Raw genomic sequence first — 13,554 nt, 5'->3', positions numbered from 1 at the left:
TGGTTCAGTGAACAGGAAGCATTTTTAGCCACATCACAAGGCCCAAATGTTGCCTGAGGCCACCTGGCCAAAGCCGGGCTGGATTTCTGCGAACCATGTCCTCACACACTGGTCTCAACATGAAGGGAAAGCAAGCAGCACAAAGCTGAGGAACAGGGCAACAGGAAGAGACCCCCCCCATGTCAAATCACCCTTTAAGTACTAGCCTAGCAACGAGGAAGCTGATCTGTAAGGTTGAGAGCGAGAGATAAATGTTTCAGGGATGCAGGATGAGGCCCAGGTACTCACCCACCGTCTCCGTCTTCTGCTTGGCATTGTCATACTCTGCTCCAGACACCTCAACCTCTACAAAGGGACAAACAATTCCCCTTCCATTTTTGGGAAGATGCCGTGCCCCCAGGACCTACACATTGTGTGACAGGGAAGAGACACGCACACGCAAAAATCATATGACTGCTTTTCCTAAGCTTCCTAGAGTACAGGGAACAGCATCCCAGTCCATCTAGAGCACTGGTTCTCAACCTGGGGGTCGGGACCCCTTTGGGGGTCAAACGACCCTTTCACGGGGTCGCGGCAGGGCAAGCAGCTGGGCGGGGAGGGGCGCTACTACTGTTGCTGCTTCTCCTAAAGGCACCCACCAATTTATATACAATTTATAACCAATTTATATACAATCTTGAACAATGGATCTTCACGCCATTGGTCAGTTTCGGTTTAATTTCTATGAAAGAACACTTGCAACATGAGGAAATGTATTAAAGGGTCGCGGCATTAGGAAGGTTGAGAACCACTGATCTAGAGATGTCCAAAAACCTCCCGTCCCTTAAAAAAAAGGAAAAACTAAGATTTAGATATTTTAGACATTCAAAAAAGTCTAGCCTGGGAAAGAAGAGGCTTCATGAATGGGACAGCCAATCAGCATTCTGCAAAACTGGTTTCTCTGGGAAATGGGAGCAACTTCTTCTTTGATTGGGCTATCGAAAAAGGTGCTGCTAAAGCTCTTGCACAGTCTCACCACTCAAGGGATGGACGTAGTGCAACCTAAATCAAGGAGCCCACGGCTAAATATGCACAACAATTCAAGAAATGGGAAGAGCAGTTTTAAGCAGAGGGTGCCACCTGTGGGTGGCAGAAGATTGCCTACTGTCACCTTTCTTCTCCAGAGAAGAATTTCCCCACAACTATTCCAGAGACTTTCTTTTCTCAACCCTTTCAAGGTATATAATAAACTAGGGGCAAAGCCAGTTGCATTCAGGAATACAGCGAGTGCTAGATTGGGGTGCGGTGGGAGAACGATGTGGATGGCCTCTCCATCCTCCCCAGGACCTGGAAAGGCTGCAGGCTGCAGGGAACTCACCAACAGGGGCAGCTCTCATGCAGCAGGGATCTGTAGCCTCCAAGCATCAAAGGGAAATGGAAGGAGGAGGGGGTGGTCAGGGGTGGGGGATGGAAGGTGATTGGCTGGCTGCTGGATAGACAGGCAAGCTGACTGGAGGAGGAGGCACTGGGGGGCTAGACAGCCACCCTGAGTGGATGTGGCACTTTAGCCATGAGACACGCTCCTCCTCCAAGGGCTTACCAGAAATATATAATGGAACAGATACTTAAGAGGCCATTCTGTTAAATCATATCCTGCTCACCACTGAGCATTTGTAACTGTACAGAGTATAGCTGTACCTTTCAGATTTCAAAACAAACATATGAAGCTCTATGGACACAGCAACAGACTAGACTGGAAATACTTCTTTACACAGACAGTGATGAAAATGTGGAATTCGCTGCCAGAGGATGTAGTCATGGCCACTGGAATAAGCTGCTTTCAAAGGGGATTAGATAGATTAATGGACGGTAAATCTAACAGTGGCTACAAGCCATGGTGACTGAAAGGCACCTCCACATTCAGAGGCAGTCAACCTCTGAATCCCACAGCTAAGAGGCAACATCAGGGGAAGGCTTTGGTCTCTATGCTGGGTAGTTGCCTATCTAGAGGAACTGGTTGGCCAGCGGGTGAGAAAGCGCTATAAAAGCCAGATTCAAAGTGCTGAAGTAACAGTGAGTGAAGGGTTGAAATTCCTCACTAAGACCGTTTATGCACTGGGAACTTCACTGCCCCAGCTCCTGTGCAGGAGCACAAATAGGGAGCAGATGAGGTGCACCAGGCTAAATGCTCCCCCATGTGGGTGCAGGAAGAGGTGGGGCAACTTGCCACGACTAAAACTCCAGTCTGCAGCACAGCATGAAACCTCCAGTGCATAAACAGTCTTGAAAGACACATCCATCACCTTAAGGATTTACTACATGGCTTGTTGGAGCCAGCACAAACCTCAATGGAGATGGAAAGGGACTCCACTCCACGCACGGTGTTCTTATCAAATGGATCAAAGAGGTCATCTCGCATGTTGGCCGGCTGCAACATGAAACCACACCGACCTCCGCACATGAACAGGGCCTGATTCATCTGCATTGGCTTGTCTGCAAAACACAGAGAAATAGTCATAGCACCATTTTAATTACACCAATTTGTCACTCTTAAATTTAGGATTTTCTCATGGCAGTGCCAAATGGACAATGAACTAAATGCCAAGTAGCAAGGTACTCTACACCTCAGGTGCAGAATGAGGGTAACTGTACCTCTTGTACAGTTGTAAAGTTTGCAAGGGAATGGGCTGGATCCTGTGGACCCACTCTGCTAGCAGCAACACCTTTCTCTGGCATAAGGAGGCTCTTCACAGCCTCTTGTGTCAGAGGAATGCTCCTTGTAATAGAGAAAGGCATCACCATAGTGCAGGGGGTTGGACTAGATGACCCATGTGGTCCCTTCCAATTCTATTACTCTATGATTCTATGACCACTAGTGGAAGAGATCCAACCCAATCTGTGTGAAAAGTGCCATATAAATGCTAAACATTATCAAGACAATTAGCTGGTTTTCTTTAAAATTGATCAAGTGTAAAAAACATAAAAATACATCTTGTATATCAAGAAAATATTACACACCATTATCCCTTCAGAAACTCAAAATAAGAATGCTCAGAGTGTTGTAGAACAGTGCACATAGCCAAACAGTGGGGAAAGAAAAGGGTTTCCTGCAGAACAAACATGCTGTGAGCTCTGGTCACCAGAGAGTTGTTGTTATGAAACAGAACACATCCAAGGGAGGAAGGCAGCTCTGACCTGGTGTCTGGAAGTTGAGCGCCACCAACTGACTACCACAGATCCACATAGGCAGGGGGTCATAGTTGGAGGAGTCCAGGCGTTGTCCCTTGGGGTAGATGCGGGAAAGCTGCAGCCGATTGTACTGGAGGAACTTTTTCCCTTTGATTTTGTTGACGTACTTTTCTGCCTTTGTTTCAGGGAAAGAGGACATGTCTCTGTAGCAGGCCCTGTCTGTACCAATCTCTGTAAGGGAAATGGGCAGACTTTGGTCAGGAAGCTGCTACCACAAGTAGTGACAAAAGCATACAGGTGTTGAAATGAACTCTTAAAAATGCAGACCACATAACACATACGAATAAATGGGTTTCAATCTATTTAAAATCAAATGGGTGGTGGGATTTTGAAGGCAAAAGATGTCAAGGAAGACTGCCATTACCTGCCTCTGTGTTGCAACCCTGGACTTCCTTGGAGGTCTCCCATCCAAATACTAACCAACCTTGCTTAGCTTTCGAGACCCTGACGGACGACCTCCGCCACCAGGTGGACCGAGGAGAATCAGCGCTGCTGATACTATTAGACCTGTCAGCTGCATTTGACACAGTCAATCATGAGCTCTTAGCTCACTGCCTCGCTGACACTAGGATACGGGGACAGCTCTCAACTGGCTGATCCCCTTCCTCCGGGGTCATGGAGAGAGAGTATCTAACCGTCACCAGTTGACATGTGGAGTCCCTCAAGGAGCAGTCCTCTCTCCTATCCCATTTAATATCTTCACGCGCCCTCTTGCTCAGCTGGTGTGGAGGTTTGGACAGGGTTGCCACCAATATGCATATGACACCTAAATCTTCCTCCTGATGGATGACCGCCCTGACTCTCCCCCAGAAGCATTAACCAGCTGCTTGAAAGCAGTGATGAAATGGCTGAAGCAGAGTCATCTGAAGCTCAACCCTGCAAAGATGGAGGTCCTGCGGCTGGGCAGGAAGGGACCATGGGAGGAAGTGTGCCTGCCCACCCTGGATGGAGTGCAGTTCATTCCGTCAGGTACCTGAGCATGATTCTGGATGCTTCCATGACAATGGAAGCCCAGGTAACAAAGGTAGCGTGGCTGGCATTTCACCACCTTCGCCAAACCAAGTTACTAGCGCCCTTCTTGGCCCTGGAACACCTAGCCACAGTGATCCATGCAATGGTCACCTCTAGACTGGACTTCTGTAACTCACTCTATTCAGGCCTACCCTTCTCCTTGATCTGGAAATTACAGCTGGTGCAGAATGCCATGGCCAGGATTCTCACTAATACACCATGGAGGTCCCACATCCAGCCTATACTCCAATGACTCGGCTGGCTCCCAGTTGAATTCCAAATTAAACTTAAGGTTTTGGTAATCACCTTTAAGGCCATACGTGGTCTGGGCCCAGTGTATCTGAGAGACCGCCTCCAAGTCTATACTCCCTCCCCAAAGAGCCTTATGCTCCACCACCACCAACTGGCTGTGGATCCCTGGCCCCAGAGAAGCACGTCAGACCTCAACAAGGGCCACAGCCTTCTCGGTCCTGGCCCCCACCTGGTGGAATGAGCTACCTGAAGAGATCAGTGCCCTGTCCGAACTCTCACAATTTTTCAGGGTCTGCAAAAGGGAGCTCCTTCACCAGGCATTTGCTTGAGGCCAACCAGCCCAAAAAAACCCACTGCTCCCCCAGACACCCCCTCTCATGACTGAAGAATCTGACCAACCCAAAGCTGTGTCAATGTTCCTGTTCCTCTTTAAATACTGTTTTGGTTGACATGTTATGATTGTTAAATTTGTTGCAGTGTTCTATGTAATTACCCCATGATGTTATATGTAAACTGCCCAGAGCCATATGGAAGGGCGGTATAAAAATCTAAAATAAATAAAATAAATTGGATAATTGGGTTTTTTTAAGGTACTTATGCCCAAGGATACCAAATTTCAACCTGACTTTGCAACAGATGTAAATTAGATTCTGAACTAACATCTAATGAAAAAAGGGCCATCTGTTTAACTTTGCAACACTTTTGTTATTTTGTTCCATGATCTGAGCAACTTTATAACACCTATAAAAAAGCTTTCATTCAACTACTGATGATTTCCAAATACGAAGGCCTATTTTTACTATTCCACATATAAGCAATACGTCCTTCTCCACAACAGCCTTTCAAAGCTCCAGAGCAAATTCTATACTCCCTTGTTCTGCCCTTCAATTGTCTCTGAATTTGTGAAAAGTGATACATAAATGAAGTTGGGAAAACAACTGGCCAAGATCTGCCAGAACTAATTCCACGACAGCAAAGTTCAATTATCACGACATTTTAACAAGAGGGAAGGCCTACCACTCAGTCGTTATCTGTAGCCTGAAGGCTGAACTCATCCCAGTTTTTTGGCTGTCACCTCTAGCCAAGATTTTCTGTGTATAACCAAAGGAAATGGCACTTACTGTCTTCATCAAAGGGGACAGGGCGACAGTAGATGACAAGTTCAGAAAGCTCCAGTGCTATCTTCTTCCTCCTCTCCATCATCTTGCCTTCTGAGAGCTGCCAAAGGAAAAAGACTGCAGGGCTTACGACAGGGGTAGTCAAACTGCGGCCCTCCAGATGTCCATGGACTACAATTCCCAGGAGCCCCCTGCCAGCGAACGCTGGCAGGGGGCTCCTGGGAATTGTAGTCCATGGACATCTGGAGGGCCGCAGTTTGACTACCCCTGGCTTACAACGTGGCACTGGAATGACCTTGCTTGCAACAACAGCATGCCTCGTCAATGCGGATCACAAGTGAGGAAGAGCAGGGCCAATGGCTTTCACTGAGGTTTGCTAGACATTGATGGGAACACTTTCTGCCCAGCTGTTTGGCCACAAAAAAAGGTATTAAAAGGTGCTGTGTTTCTCGTCCTCTGTCTCTTAGAAATTTATAGAGGGACAGCCTTGCTACTACGGAGCCCTGGGGGAGAGGTATTGTTACACGCTTCCTGTGGCAAGTAAAAATACAAACATAACCTTACTAGAAGGCTTTTGCATCTAGCCATTACAACATCCGCTGAGAAGGCCTCTCTCACCCGAGCGTCAGCAGTCTGTGCTGCCTCGCGGATTTTCTTCACCCAGTCCAAGAGGTCTTCGTGTGTGTCGGCAGCCACATCCAAGGACCTTCGCGAAATAGAAGTCATGCTGATGGAGAAGACAAACATGCGGTTGTTCTTCCCCTCGGGGCGGGTAGCTGTTGGAGGAGGAAGGGTGAGCAGAGTCAGGATTAGGCTACAGGCTCACAGGCCGAGGCCCTCCTCTAACTCCCCAGAACTGCTCGTTGATTTAAAACATCTTTACACCCCTATTTTTACTCATTTATTTATTTACTATGCAGGCAGTGTGAACACCAAACAAAAGCCAAAAAAGGGAGGAAAAGAAAATTCAAGAGTGATTTAATTTAATCCTGACTTCTATGCACAACAAGAGTGGAATTCCCCCAGAGGAAAGAAGGTAATTGCAGAATCACTGAACCTCTTGAACCTTTCCAAATTCAGCACACAACAGCTATCATATTATTTTAGATTCAGGTGGGTAGCCGTGTTGGTCTGAAGCAGCAGAACAAACCTGGAGTCCAGTGGCACCTTTAAGACCAACAAAGTTTTATTCAAGGTATGAGCTTTCGTGTGCACATACACTTCTTCGGATATTTCTGTCATATTATTTTGTTTACCATATCTACTTTGTAGTTCTGTCTAATTTCCAATTCTCTTTACATTCTCTGTTATTATTATTATTATTATTATTATTATTATTATTATTATTATTATTATTACTATTGCTGTATTTTACTTGAGACAAAACCAAGTTCAATGTATCATTCTTTATGTTCCATGTGAACCAATCTGAGACTTAGGAAAGGGCTGTACACAAATGGAATGAATGAATGAATGAATGAACGAACAAACGAATCAATGAATGCATGCATGAATCAATGAATGAAAGCTAGCAGACAGCTTTGCCTTGGAATAAATCTTAGTAACAGAGCTCTCGCAAGAAACGAGAGAACAGGGGAAATGGGAAGAGAACAGGGGAAATGGGAATAGAAATCAAGGTAGCTGTCCCTTCTCCAACACGTGCACACAAAAAGTTAAAAGTCCATTTACCAATTTGACAGGACGGTACATCCAAGACACCTCCAAGCAGGTCTCCCAAGGGGCTATTCTCATCTAGCTGTTGCTGGAAGAAAAATCATAACCGTGTACTTTTAATTATAGCCCGCCTTATGCAAAGTAATCCACATTTTACATAATGTTGAATCTGAATATTTATATCTTGTCTTCCCCTGCTCACCCACCCAAAAGAGGCTCAAAGTTAATATTAAAGAACTTGCAGTTCAATTGTGCACTGGCTACCCTCTCTCACATCCTTCCTATTTGTGGAAAACCTCACCATGCTCTTGGCATGGGTCGTATACATTTAAATGAAAGCAACCAAATAAATTCTGGTTGCTTTAATGAGTCCTGAAGAGAAAGCACTTGTGCAAGGGGAGCTCCCATGAGATGGACCCCTCTGTGTCCTTCACTGTTTTACATCCATGCAGAACTAAGTCCAAAAGGCCTGGCAGGAGACTGTGGCTGCAACATTTCTCATCCACATAAACCAGTTCCCAAATGCACAAGCTCCCAAGCACAAACAAGGAAACTCTTAAGTTTTTTTCTTTAAGAGATGAAAACAAAACAGATCTTGAACTTTCCTAGGGATTTCTTTCCCGGTCTTCCAAATGAATGCTCACCTCCCTCTCTGGCTCCAGTCCCGTTGGACTCGCTATTTCTTCTACATAATTAGATGGAAACCACAGTTGCTTCTTACCCCCATAATCTCCTCTCCACCTGTGAAAAACAAAACATTGAGAAGACTTAAGTCTGAAGGTTGAGCAATGTTTTAGGGAGACTTACAGAACTTAGCTGTATGTGCGTATGTTCAGCGCCATCACGTTGCTTCCAATTTAAGGTGACCCTATGAATTAATGACCTCCAAAACTTTTTATTATTAACAGCCTTGCTCAGGCCTTACAAACTGATGGCCATGGCTTCCTTGATTGAGTTAATCCATTTCAATGTGGGTCTTCCTTTTTTCCAATCACCTTCAGCTTTTCCTAGCCTTACTGTCTCTGCCAGTAAGTCTTGTCTTCTCATAATGTGATCAAAGTATGATAGCCTGAGTTTAGTTGTTTTAGATTCTAGCGATAATTCAGGCTTCATTTGATCTAGAACCTGCTTATATGTCTTTTTGGTGGTCCACAACATCCATGAAACTGTCCTCCAACACAGCTTTCTTCATTGTCCTACCTTCATGTCGATACACAGATTTACCAGTGGCGGCAGTATAGTTAACCTTAAGGATCAACCATACTCTGTGGTTAATTCTGTCCTGCCTCCAAGGAATGGAAGACAGATCAACAGATTCCTGCTCTGTCACTCACAGGAAATACCACCAAATCCTCTGACTTTAGAAGATGTTTCTGATTAAATGGCTAAAACATGTCAGGAATTGGATCAAAAGTTGACCCTAAACAGCTGCAACATGGCAAGGGAATGGTATGATTTGGAGATGAAAAGCAGCAGATTAGAGAGGATTGCGAGGGGGAAGCTGCAGATGGAAGGAGGACCCAACCCACTGCTTCTCCCCTTCAAAGTACCCAGTTATTTCGAGATTCACTCCTCCAGGGATGTAGTTAAGTGACTAAGTAACAGCAGCAGAAGGATCAAGATGGCAGAGGGAACTCACCAGCCTCCTTCTTGTTTCTCCACATTCTGGATGACAGCATTTTTTGTGAACGTGAGTTCATCCTCCCGCTGTGCCTTGTAGTCAAACAAAGCTTTGACAGCACACTAAACGTAAGAGATGAGAAAGGCTGTTTGATCAGCGCAAAAGCTGTGATGGGTATACATATGATGAGAGTGAGGCTGCTGAGGCCATAGTTTATGGTTAGATACTTATTTCTACCTTGGTGCATCCACCACATGTAGGAACACAGTGTGAAATTTACAACAAGAAACTATAAAAAACATTTGATGCTTGGGAGGGAAAATTTATTTTCAGACTTCTGTGGCTGAAGTTCCCATGACTGCAAGTGTATGGACATGACTGAAATTCAAAGAGGACAAACAACCACACTGCACAAGCCAGTATTTCAGGTACACAAAAAGGAACATTACTGCTTGCAAACGGATTAGCAAACAGGAGCCCGATGAGCCAGCTGATTGATACAAACCCTTCCTTCAACAAAGAAGGACTCGCTGAGCAAAAGAACCCGGCAACATCATTCTGAAAAGCGCCATCCTCTGTCAATCCCCACATCAGTCTGATAACCACTCTGGTGCAATGGTAAGACTGTACTGGGATCTGGGAAACCCAGATGGGGTTCACATCACTCTGCCAAACTAGCTTTTTGGGTGACCTTGAGGCAATCACAGGCACACAGCCTAACCTTCCTCACAAGGCTGTTGTGAGAATGAAATGGAGGAGAGGAGAACAACGTGGGTCACTAGTGAGGAAGAATTATGGGGTATAAATGAAGAACATAAACCTCCCCATTTTGCAACTCAACAAGTATACCTTCCCTATTCCATAGCATCATAAGAACCCCACTGTCCTACCAAACTGGGTACATACCAGGCTACTCCCTTTCATGCCATGCCAAACCATACTGCACAAGTGCCAGCATTTCAGAAGGGGGTTTTGCCTTGTGTGGGTTTTTTTACATACCTTAAAGGTGGGCATGGGGTTGGCTTCCACATAGAATCCTGGATTCCGTCCTTCATAGAGAGCACCATAATCTGGCTCCTGTGTACAAAGCAAAGAAGAGATATGGGAGGAGTACATTCATTCATGTCTTACTGCATAGAAAGAAATACTAGCAAAGATATTCCAAGACAGGTGGAAGAGACAGCTCAAACTTGCTTAACACCTCTCCTTGACACAGTATGTGCCCCATGGGGTTTTTATCTATGTGGATCCAGCAATCACTGACGCAGTCCCTTTGACAGGCCCTTCTCACCATCAGAAAACATGGCAGGGTCTTCCTCTAGCTGTATCATCATCATCATCTAAAGTGCCATCAAGTTGCAACCAACTTATGGAAACCCCTCTCAAGGAGTTTTCAGTTCAAGAGATAAGCAGAGGTGGGTTGCCTTTACTTTCCCCAGCATAGCAACCCTGGACTTCCTTGGCAGCCTTCCCTCCGAGTACTGACTTGGGTTGACTCTGCTTAGCTTCCAAACTCTGATAAACCCAGGCTAGCCTGGACTATTCAGGCTGCTAGATGCACAATACCAGAGATAACCTGGATGCGCATAGAGCCTCTCTGCCAGGAAAACAAGAGCTTTTCCAACTCAAGCCAAGGGCAAAGACACTGGACTCTCCCCAGTCTGTTCCCAACTTCATACTCACTGCCGTCCCAATCTTCTCCAGGGTCTCCTCGTTTATTGGATATCTCAGCTTCATCTTGCGGTACAGCGGGTTCTTCTCATAGTAACTGATTAAATCCACTAGGCTGTCGAATTCTGAGTTTCCCAAGACAACAGTTTGGCCCTCCTGCTGCACACGGCAGTGCTTGATCTTCCCTTCCGCTCTGGGGGACAACGTCAACAGAACAATCGGTGAAAAGGTATACAGAAATGTCCTCCTAGACATGGCGTCAGAATCAAACTTCTGCGTTTGCAACACTGAGAAAAATTTACCGGAAGGAGATGGCATAGGAGTTTGGCTCACTTCTCTTGCGCACCAAGAAAGCTCCATCCCGTGGTACCCTCATCAGCATACGCTCTGCCAAAGTCCGGGTGAGATTAGCATGGTACCATCTAGGGGAGATGAAAATACCATGACACAAGGGAATGCCATTGTTGGGAATGGCACGTGCCTTACTCACTTCTCATCTTTAAAAAAACCCCAACCACCCATAGTTAAGAGCTGTATCTTCACTAACTGGGATTCTAATAATAACCAGGGATTGAAGTGACTGCAAAACTCCTGCTTAAGAAGGACAATTGTGAACTTCAATTGTAGTCATGGTTAATGGAGACATAAACAGGAAGGATGGAGATTTCACAGCATGGAAGCACAGTGCTAATTTAACCTTTAACCATGGCTGAGAGCTGGAAGAATTAACAAACTTAAACGGGAAAGAACACCCAGTCCTGGAGGGTTATTGAGTAGGCTGTGACCACGTTTCCCTCCAGCACTAAATAGACCATTTAGGCAATGTGATATTTTAAGAGGCAAGAAAGATACCAATTGATACTGACTTTTGTTTATTACACATATGATAGCCATTGAAAAAGACGAAAAAGAGGTATACCGGATCTCATTCTGTCATACTGTAAAACTGAATAAACTTCAGCCATCGGTGGCCAGCCTGTCTTTGCTTCGTTTCAGGAAGCATAAAGTCCGGCATCTCTCTCTTACACACACCTCAAGTGTGCAGATTAATCCCGGCAACAGCCACTTATGTGCTTTGTTATGCTTCTAGGCTTTATTAGCCAATTCTTAATGGTTGCTGTCTCTTTATAAAGATTTCATGTTTTTATCATGCTTTATTTTTGTCAGCCACTTTGAGAAGGTGGCCTATAAATAAAATAAAACGATAAATAAATGAACAAAACAAGTCAATAAAACCAAACAGGTTCTTGCCCAAATATTTTAGGAGCCTGTTAGGGACCATTTAACGTCTCTTAATCTGCAAGAAGGGGGTCCCATGCTAGGTCAAAGGGTAGATGAGAGTTTGTATGAAAGACACCAAACTGACAAAGTTTCAACTGAGAAAGAATTCTGTGCTCCATATATACTGCATACTATTCTGCTGGCAATTAACCTGATTAAAAAGCTCTCAATCAGAATAAATTCGGGATGCCAAACAGCAGGTGCAAAGAAGATAAGCAGACCAGTCCTGTTAGATCATTCTATAAAACTAATTAGGCAATTAAGCAGTTTTTTCCCCTTGACTGCACAGGGAGGACTTATCCAAGTTAAACAGCACACTGTAATGTAACAGAATTGACCATTCGAAGGAAACTGAAATAAAGGGAGAACATCAAAGCCACCCACTTATAAGACCGCGAACTGACCTCAGCCCTAGAAACCTCACAGCTGGCAGTTCTGCTGAAATGCCCATGCAAACCACAGGACAGAGACAGCCACCAATCCCCCTTCCCCATCGACTTACTCCTTGCTCTCGTGAGCATTGGTCTGTGGCACAGGCTCTGTCAGCCTCATCTCGAATTCATTACACCTGAGCGGCACCTGCTGGTAGTGGGTGATAAGGTCATAGAGGCTGTTGAACACCAGATTGTCCGTGAGGAAGAACTTGGGGCTGCCAGCATCCTGCCGCGAATGGATCCGGCAATGCTGCACCTTCCCATTGCGCCTGCGTTGGGGGAGAAGGGAGACTGAATTGCGTCTCATGCTTGCTTTGCAACAGCTGCAACACGGCTGATCACATGTGAGAAGAGAGCCATACGATGCGGGCAGGTTGCCTATTTATTAAAATAATAATGCGGCTAGGGTCGATGAATCGTCTTAGCCTTCAATCCTCTACTGTCCTCCCAAGGATGCAACGTCATTACTGAGTGTCCCTCAAGAAGCCACAGCTATAGTTATAATAAATATTAAATCAATAATAATTTTTTTATTCCTAATCCCGCCTTTCTGAATTGTTCAGGGCAGGCAACAGCAGTAAAATCAATATACAAAAGTTAAAATAGTCAAATCATTTACAGTTCTATAAAATACCCCCAATTAAAATTTCTAGACAGGGGAGTCCTTTTAAAAGGAATTGATCTTCTAACTCTCCTCTGCCTCCCAGCGGTGAGGCCAGGCATCTTGGTGGATGTCACTATTGTGTGCCTCAACCATAAGCCGGGTGGAACACCTCAGTCTTACAGGCCCTGCAGGGCTCTGATCTCTTCTGAGAGCTCGTTCCACCAGGCTGGGGCCAGGGCTGAAAAAGCACTGGCCCTGGTCAAGGCCAATTTTACCTCTTTGGGGGCTGGGGACCCTGAGCAGAGATTGACGTAAAGATCGTAAAGTTCTTGGGGGATTATAAGGGAGACAGTCCCAGACCATTTAGGGTTTCAAGGGTTAATAGCAGCACCTTAAGCCTGATTCCATCTCCAATCTGGATCCAATGCAGCTGGGAGAGCACTGGTGTTATATGTGCTCTCCACTGATTCCTTGTCAGGACACGTGCTGTTGCATTTTGAACCAGTTGGGAGTTTCTGGAGCAGTCTCAAGGGCAGCCCTGCATAGAGTGAGTATAGGCAACTTTATTTATATAGGTAGAGGAAGGGGCAACAAGAGTCAAATTCAGGTACACCTTAAGGTCCAAAATGATTTCCAGGTTATAAGCTTTCGAGAATCTAA

At 45.3% G+C, this 13,554-nt stretch overlaps 1 protein-coding gene across 2 annotated transcripts in view; it reads right to left on the bottom strand.

Annotated features, from left to right (window-relative positions):
- The window catches only part of PLCG1 (phospholipase C gamma 1), a 101,456-nt gene that overhangs the window by 4,394 nt on the left and 83,508 nt on the right, over positions 1-13,554 (bottom strand). For both annotated transcript variants that reach the window (XM_077335428.1, XM_077335429.1), the window contains exons 17-28: positions 12,359-12,559; positions 10,878-10,997; positions 10,588-10,768; positions 9,904-9,981; positions 8,923-9,026; positions 7,928-8,024; positions 7,299-7,371; positions 6,228-6,385; positions 5,613-5,709; positions 3,175-3,399; positions 2,324-2,472; positions 289-403 (exon numbers count right to left, since the gene is read on the bottom strand). In XM_077335428.1, coding sequence (XP_077191543.1) covers positions 289-403; positions 2,324-2,472; positions 3,175-3,399; positions 5,613-5,709; positions 6,228-6,385; positions 7,299-7,371; positions 7,928-8,024; positions 8,923-9,026; positions 9,904-9,981; positions 10,588-10,768; positions 10,878-10,997; positions 12,359-12,559 — 1,598 coding nt within the window. The remainder of the gene's footprint in view (positions 1-288; positions 404-2,323; positions 2,473-3,174; positions 3,400-5,612; positions 5,710-6,227; positions 6,386-7,298; positions 7,372-7,927; positions 8,025-8,922; positions 9,027-9,903; positions 9,982-10,587; positions 10,769-10,877; positions 10,998-12,358; positions 12,560-13,554) is intronic.

Source organism: Paroedura picta, chromosome 4 (assembly GCF_049243985.1).
Source record: "Paroedura picta isolate Pp20150507F chromosome 4, Ppicta_v3.0, whole genome shotgun sequence".
NCBI lineage: Eukaryota > Metazoa > Chordata > Lepidosauria > Squamata > Gekkonidae > Paroedura > Paroedura picta.
This window is presented reverse-complemented; position numbering and strand designations above follow the sequence as displayed.